General features: G+C 32.0%; 1 protein-coding gene across 1 annotated transcript; it reads left to right on the top strand.

The window, feature by feature from the left end:
- Nucleotides 1-1652: 1652 nt before the first annotated feature.
- Nucleotides 1653-7587, top strand: crygn2 (crystallin, gamma N2). Its single transcript, XM_056451177.1, has 4 exons — nucleotides 1653-1837; nucleotides 4622-4870; nucleotides 6661-6806; nucleotides 7400-7587. Exons 1-4 carry the CDS (start codon nucleotides 1817-1819, stop codon nucleotides 7533-7535), a joined length of 552 nt encoding a protein of 183 aa, XP_056307152.1. The 5' UTR covers nucleotides 1653-1816; the 3' UTR covers nucleotides 7536-7587.
- Nucleotides 7588-7693: the final 106 nt, after the last annotated feature.

Below are 7693 nucleotides of genomic sequence, written 5' to 3'. Positions count from 1 at the left end.
GAGGAATATTTTCATTTACTAAATTATTCTACAATGATATCAGTTCCATATCATTCAGATTAGACATTAGAAACGTGTTTTCATTAGATTTACACGAACATCATTCATTTATTTAGAACTGAGATGCTTTAATTCATCAAACATGGTGTTTATAAATAAAAAACTATATTAGTTTTTTTAATGCACATTATGTTGGATGTTACTTTTTTATTCTTATTATTATTGGGGAAATACACTTAATTAAAGATATTTGACGTATTAAAAACCTCCACATTTTGCTTATGCATAAAACTAATTAAACAGAATTAAAGTTCCTTCTATAATTATTAAATATGAGCATGTACATATAGACACGAGTACAGGTAATACATTATTTTCTTGTAAAACTGTACTCCAATAACCTTTGGTTTGTTTACTAATTTAAAATATTATTTATATTGGTTTAATATTATATTCAAAGAACATGGCATAGTTTTGTATTGCAGTTTACATTTATCTCAAGCAAAGTCAGTATATTAAAATGAATAGAAATCACAAAAACAAAATGTCTTGAAAAGTCATATTTAAATCAATGTGTCATTCGCCCTCCAGTGAAATATTTATTCTTTTCAAAATATTTATTAGATATTTAGATATACAATTATATTTATTAGAGCAAGAAACGCTTCACAGTGTTTCCTATATTATTTTTTCTTCTGGAGAAAGTCTTATTTGTTTTATTTTGGCTAGAATAATAGCAGATTTTAATTGTTTTAAAGCCATTTAAAGGTCAATATTATAAGAATTGTCTCCAGAACAAACCACTGTTATACAATGACTTGCCTAATTACACTAACTTTACCCTAATTAAGCTAGTTAAGCCTTTAAATGTCACTTTAAGCTGAATACTAGTGTCTTGAAGAATATCTAGGCAAATATTATGTGCTGTCATGACAAGAATAAAAGTAATCAGTTATTAGAAATAAGTTATTAAAACCCGTTAAACAGAAATTGAGGGAAAATATAAAACAATTCAAATTTAACCGCAGGCTTAATAATTCTGACTTTAACTGTATATAATAGTCAAGCAGGAAATTATTCCTACCAAAATCTATATATATATTAGATTTGTTCATAATTGAGCCAAGGTTGTGTTCATTTTTAGAGTATCCTAATACACCCTATCAAAATATAATTTAAGTTATGAACAAACCTGATATTAACATTTCCCAGCAAGGGAAGTTCGGTGTATAAGTCTTTATACTTTCTACGTGCTTAAAAGTAACTGTTTTTACTTGTTTTTATATTCACAGACTTCTCCTTAACAATATAATTACAGAAAAGGTATTGTTTACTTATTCTAAATAGCGAAATCATAGCAGACAATGTCCATCATAGTACAACATTGTTTACAGTCAAATAAATAGAGCTGATGTCGTTTTAAATTCATGATAACATGCGGTTTCAGACCCAATATTCAAAGTAACATGGTAAACAATATAGGGAGCGTGTCACTGAGGGAATATAAAATCAAATTTACCTCAACCTGAGAGTAAGTGAGCAGGCTGAACACACACACACACACACACACACACACACACACACACATACATACACACACACTGACCTCCACAAACTAATGTCCAGCGAAGCAGAATCCATTGTCGGAAGTGAAGCTCCGCATCAGCAGAGGCGCGCGGGAAAATCGCCCGCTCAGCAGACTCGCTAAAGCTTCCATTGTTGCCGCCAAAAGCCACTGCCACTATAAATTGTCCGGTCCAACTTTGGCCTCTCACTGTCTGACGTGTGGCCAGTTTGGACGCAATCCAGAGGAGAAATGTCGCAGTATTCTGGAAAGGTAAGAGTCCCGAAATCCTCACAAAACTCACACTGATTTAACAGAACAACAACAACAACATCCCTGAGGCGGTTTGATATTGATAATATAAAAGTCCTCAAAATAAGAGTCATACATGCGCCTACTTCAACTTCAGACACACTGCTCAAGTGTTTTATTTTGAAGTTGTTTAGTTGAATTTAGATGTGTTTTACCTGTATATTACTTGTTCATTTAAATTATTTAAGGTATACATAAATTATGTTATTTAATGATAAAGTTAGCAAAATAAGAGCCCTCAGGCTTGTTTCTGCGACGGTCAAACACGCTGCTCAGTCGTTTTATTTTGAAGTTGTTTAGTTGAATATGTAGGCTATATGTGTTTTACTTTATTATACTTTATTATATGTGTTTTACTTGTATATTAATTGTTAATGTAAATTATTTAAGGTATACACAAATTATGTTAATGATAAACTAAGAAAAATCGAGCCCTCACGCTTATTTAAACGCTTATTTCAAGTTTTTTGTATTTAATGTTAGTTTATTTTTAATTTTCGTTTATATTAGTTTAATATTTATGTGTTTTACTTCTATATTTCTTGGTCATTTTAATTGTTATTTAAAGTACACACGAATTCTGTTATTTAATGTTTTGTTTGTGTAGTGTTTATCTTTTTGTGTTGCTTTTTGTTAATATTTTATCTTGATTAAGTTTTAGCAACCTTTCTTGTTTTTATTTTTAATATAGCTTTTTTAGCCTCCTGTTAATAGTTTATTTAATATTGTCATTCTGTTTTCATTTTAGCATTCATTTTATTTATATCGGATGCCGTGTGATTGTGTATTTATAAAGTTTTTGTTAATATTTTTATATGAAGCTGTTGGATTTTGTTAATACTTCATATTTTTTTATTTAATTGTTTTGTTTGAGTTATTTCCCTTAGTTTTAAACAAAAACAACTAAAAGCGTATAAAAATAGAGTTATACTTTGTCTACATGCCTTTTAATTTAAGTTTTATTTTTAAATGTTGTATTTTTATTAAGTTTCAGCCATTTAAATGTTATTTATAATTTATTTGTATATTGTTTTACTTGGCTTTATCAATTTTGTTTCACTATTTGGCCGACATATGCTCAATTATAAGTCTATAGGAACAGTTCAGATGCAAAAACTATGAGTGCCATCTGAAATTTCTTCTATTAGCATTTTTATCAAGACTCCTATGTCTTGATTCAGTAATTTCACTTTTATGGCAGAGAATAGGTTATTTTCATCGCTTTTAATAAGAAATAACTGAACATAAACGTAGGAGGTTGAGAAAAATGCTCATTGTAGAAGAAAATCCAGATGGCACTTAGAAGTTTTTGCATCTGAACTCTTCATATAGTCTTTATAGCATTTTAACTTGTGTTGATATTTTTAATTTAATTTCCTTTTTAATTATTATATTGTATTGTATTAGTTTAAGTTCATAGGTTTAAATTTTAGTTTATTATTATTATTATTTTTATTCAGGTAAGCTTTAGCAATTCTGTTGCACATTTTTGTTTTGAACATATTTTATTAGTCATTTATATGTCTGTAGTCTTTATACTCTTTCACAGATATTTTACTTTATTATATTCAACATGATTCAATTTTAGTTTTGTGTAGTTTAAAACTTTATTAATCCCCTTGTGGCAATTAATTCTGACATGGTGGTGCTTCACAAATAACAAAAATGACACACTTAACACAATAAACACCTAACATCAAGTACACACACACACACACACACTAACACAAAACATTCAATAACAATAATAACTAATAATCCATTGATTAACTACATTTATTACATAACCAAATTACTTCAGGCACAAAAGTAAATTTATAACGATTTGTTGAACATCTTATAGTCCTTAGACGTTGCCCAAGGAGTATCCACTCAAAATAATAATGTAGAATAAATGTAGAAAGTTGATATAACATTAAGATTGTTGATAATTGTTTCGTTTTATTTAGCCTATTACTTTTTTATTTACTTATTAATTTTATTTATTGATATTATATGCTTTTATTATCAAACAAATAGTTTATGGTAGCCTAATAATAACCCCGTCTATCCTTTAGTAATATTTCTTTATTATAATTTTTAATTTTATTATTTTCATTTAGGCTGTTTTATTGATTGATTGATTGATTGATTTTTAAATTTAATCCTCAATACTTTAAGAATAACCCTGTCTATCTTTTTTGTAATCTTTTTTTATTATCATTTTCTAAATGTATTATATTTATTTAGGCTATTATACTTAATTTATTGCCTGATTGATTGATATTATGGCATCACAGTGGTGCAGTGGGTAGCACGATCGCCTCAAAGCAAGAAGGTCGCTGGTTCGAGGGGTCCGGTTTCCCCTACAGTCCAAAAAACATGCAGTATAGGGGGATTGAATAAGCTAAATTGGACGTGTATGAGTGTGTATGGGTGTTTCCCACTGTTGGGTTGCAACTGGAAGGGAATCCGCTGTGTAAAACATATGCTGGAATAGTTGGCGGTTCATTCCACTGTGATGACCCCTGGTTAATAAAGGGACTAAGCCGAAAAGAAAATGAATAATTGAATGAATGATATTATATGCATATATATATATATATATATATATATATATATATATATATATATATATATATATATATATATATATATATATATATATATATATATATACACCAGATGTTTATCAATGGTAACAATTACCCAGTGTCTATCCCTTTTCAATTCTGACACGTGTTTCCGTCTCTCTCCATCCCACAGATCTGTTTTTATGAGGGCCGCTGCTTCACCGGCCGCTGTCTGGAGGTGTATGGAGACTGCGATAACTTCCAGGACCGTGGCTTCATGAACCGCGTCAACTCCATCCGTGTGGAGAGCGGAGCCTGGATCTGCTACGACCACCCCGACTTCAAGGGCCAGCAGTACATCCTGGAGCGCGGAGAGTACCCCGAATTCCAGCGCTGGAACTCCCACAATGACCACATGGGCTCCTGCAGACCCATCCGCATGGTGAGAGCTACAGCACAGTCCTGCTGAATTATTAAGGAATAACGCACACCTGAGGAGCAACAGCTTCACCACATCACATGTGCATTATATGCAGAAATTTAATAATTTAATGACCTGTTTTGGGTTATTCCTTGCTTATAAACATATATAATATATATAATCATTTACGTATATAATCATATATGCATATAATCATTGACACTCTTATTAATAGGGCCTACTGAAAAATCTAAATTTCATACTTAGCATAAGTTTTTCTGGGGTGTGGATCATGTGTAAAAATTTGTAGATATATTAATGGTAACATGTGCTAACATTCACAAATATTTTCCCTTTCACCCAAGTTGCTTTTTATAAAATAAATTATCTTTGAGTCCAAATGAAGCAGGAATGTGAAAAGGGAGTGAAGTTAAGATGCATTATAAGCATTATAAGATGGTTGTTGCTAGAAAGGGATACAGCTGTGGCCAGAAGTCAATGAGAATTATTTATATTATTTATTTTGATTACAATTCTATTTTATTAACAGCTACCCCTACCTCATCTTATTTATTAAATTACCCATTAATTGTATTTTATTAACATCTGGCACTACCTCAACCCTAATCCTAACCATCACAGTAATATAAAACAGTAATTATACAGAGTATTATTCATCTTATTTATTAAATTACCCATTAATTGTATTTTATTAACATATGGCACTACCTCAACCCTAATCCCAACCATTACAGTAATATAAAAACAGTAATTATACAGAGTATTATTAATATTATTTATTAAATTACCCATTAATTGTATTTTATTAACATCTGGCACTACCTCAACCCTAATCCTGACCATCACAGTAATGTAAAAACAGTAATTATACAGAATATTATTCATCTTATTTATTAAATTACCCATTAATTGTATTTTATTAACATATGGCACTACCTCAACCCTAATCCCAACCATTACAGTAATATAAAAACAGTAATTATACAGAGTATTATTAATATTATTTATTAAATTACCCGTTAATTGTATTTTATTAACATGTGGCACTACCTTAACCCTAATCCTGACCATCACAGTAATGTAAAAACTGTAATTATACCGAGTATTATTCATATTTATAAAATTACCCATTATTTATATTCTATTACCGTCTACCCCTACCCCAAAGCTTAACCCTTCAGAGTAGTGCAAAAATATTAATTATAACATTAATTATTCATTTTATATATTAAATTACCCATTAGTTGTTTTTTAATGACATCTACCCCAATCCCAAACCCTAAATCCCATCACAGTAATGTAAAAGCAGTAATAATACCAAATATTGTTCATATTATTTATTAAATTACTTATTAATTGTATTTTATTAACATCTAGCCACTAAACCCAACCCTCACAGTAATGTAAAAACAGTAATTATACAGAGAATTATTCATAATATTTATTAAATCTCCCATTATTTGTATTTTATTAACATCTATCGCTACCCTAGCCCTAAACCCAACCCTCACAGTAATGTAAAAACTGTAATTATAATGGAAATTATTTATAATATTTGTTAAATTATCAATTAATTGTATTTTATTAACTTATACTTCTACTAACTTCTCACAGTAACTAAAATATTAGTTATTGCTGCACAGTGTCACAAAAATGACGCTACACTGACGTGAGTATCCACAGCTGTATCCCTTCTAGACTTTACTTCATCAGATGCAGTATTTGATGTGATATAATGTGCATGTACTCTGTTAGTGTGTGTGATGCTGATACTGTAATGTGTGTTTCAGCACGGTGAGCAGTACCGTATGGAGCTGTTTGAGGGCTGTAATTACACCGGTCAGTGTATGGAGCTGTGCGACGACTGTCCATTCCTGCAGAGCCGCGGATTCAACACAAACTGCGTCAACTCTGTGCGCGTCTTCGGAGACGGAGCGTGAGTTTGATTACACCTGATCAAAACAGTCTGCAGAAACACTGTGATGACACGTGTCAATCAGAGGGGGAAAGCCCCGCCCACTAGACACCATCTCTCCATCTCATTAGCATAAACAGCAGCCCTGAGTGAGAAGCAGCCGTCTGTCCATTAGCCATTAGAGTGTTTGAGCTGCTGAAGATAATGTCAGCATAGACTAAGAGGATTATAGATGTGGAGTTTTAGATGAACAGCGATAGGAGTCTCCAGAAGCATGAAGCACACACTGAAGCACACATGCACACCTGACCAGCACTGACAACACACACACTAAGGTTTTACATCTGTCGCTATGCTTATGCATATGCATCTGTAGCTCCGCCCTCTTCTGAAAAGAGCACAATCTCATTTGCATTTAAAGCGACAGTCACCAAAACGCCACAATTAGGATTAAAGCCTGAAAGGGTCAGTTTCAGAGAGCTGGAGAACATTATTAGCGTGATATTTTCACTCTAAAGATATCAGAGACGCATTTAACATCATGTAATAAGGTATGATAGGTCATCTTTCTCATCTTTAATAGGCATGGTTTTGATTTCGTGTGTGTTTTTCAGCTGGGTGATGTATGAGGAGCCAAACTTCCGCGGCCGCATGTATATTGTGGAGAGAGGAAACTATTGCGGCCATAACGAATGGCAGGCGCAGAATCCCCACATCCAGTCCATCCGCAGGATCGTCAACTACTTCTAAACCCTCCGCACAATCCTCTCTGACTCTCCATATGTAAAATAAACTCTCAGCAACAGCCAGCAAGATGCTATTTTATCACACAAACGTCTCTGTGTCGTCACTCCATCCACTACAGCTGCCAGACTCTTACTGATATTGCAATCCACTTTATTTATTTC

This window comes from Danio aesculapii, chromosome 24, assembly GCF_903798145.1.
Source record: "Danio aesculapii chromosome 24, fDanAes4.1, whole genome shotgun sequence".
Classification (NCBI taxonomy): Eukaryota; Metazoa; Chordata; class Actinopteri; order Cypriniformes; family Danionidae; genus Danio; species Danio aesculapii.
The sequence above is the reverse complement of the archived record's forward strand: the minus strand, read 5'-3'. Positions and strand labels throughout refer to the sequence as shown.

What these genes read in the sequence shown, in the direction of transcription:
- crygn2 (XM_056451177.1), top strand. Translation starts at nt 1,817, where the DNA reads ATGTCGCAGTATTCTGGAAAG. An exon ending in TGTCGCAGTATTCTGGAAAG is followed by an intron (nt 1,838 to 4,621) that starts GTAAGAGTCCCG and finishes TCCATCCCACAG; the next exon opens with ATCTGTTTTTATGAGGGCCG. An exon ending in CGCGTCTTCGGAGACGGAGC is followed by an intron (nt 6,807 to 7,399) that starts GTGAGTTTGATT and finishes TGTGTTTTTCAG; the next exon opens with CTGGGTGATGTATGAGGAGC.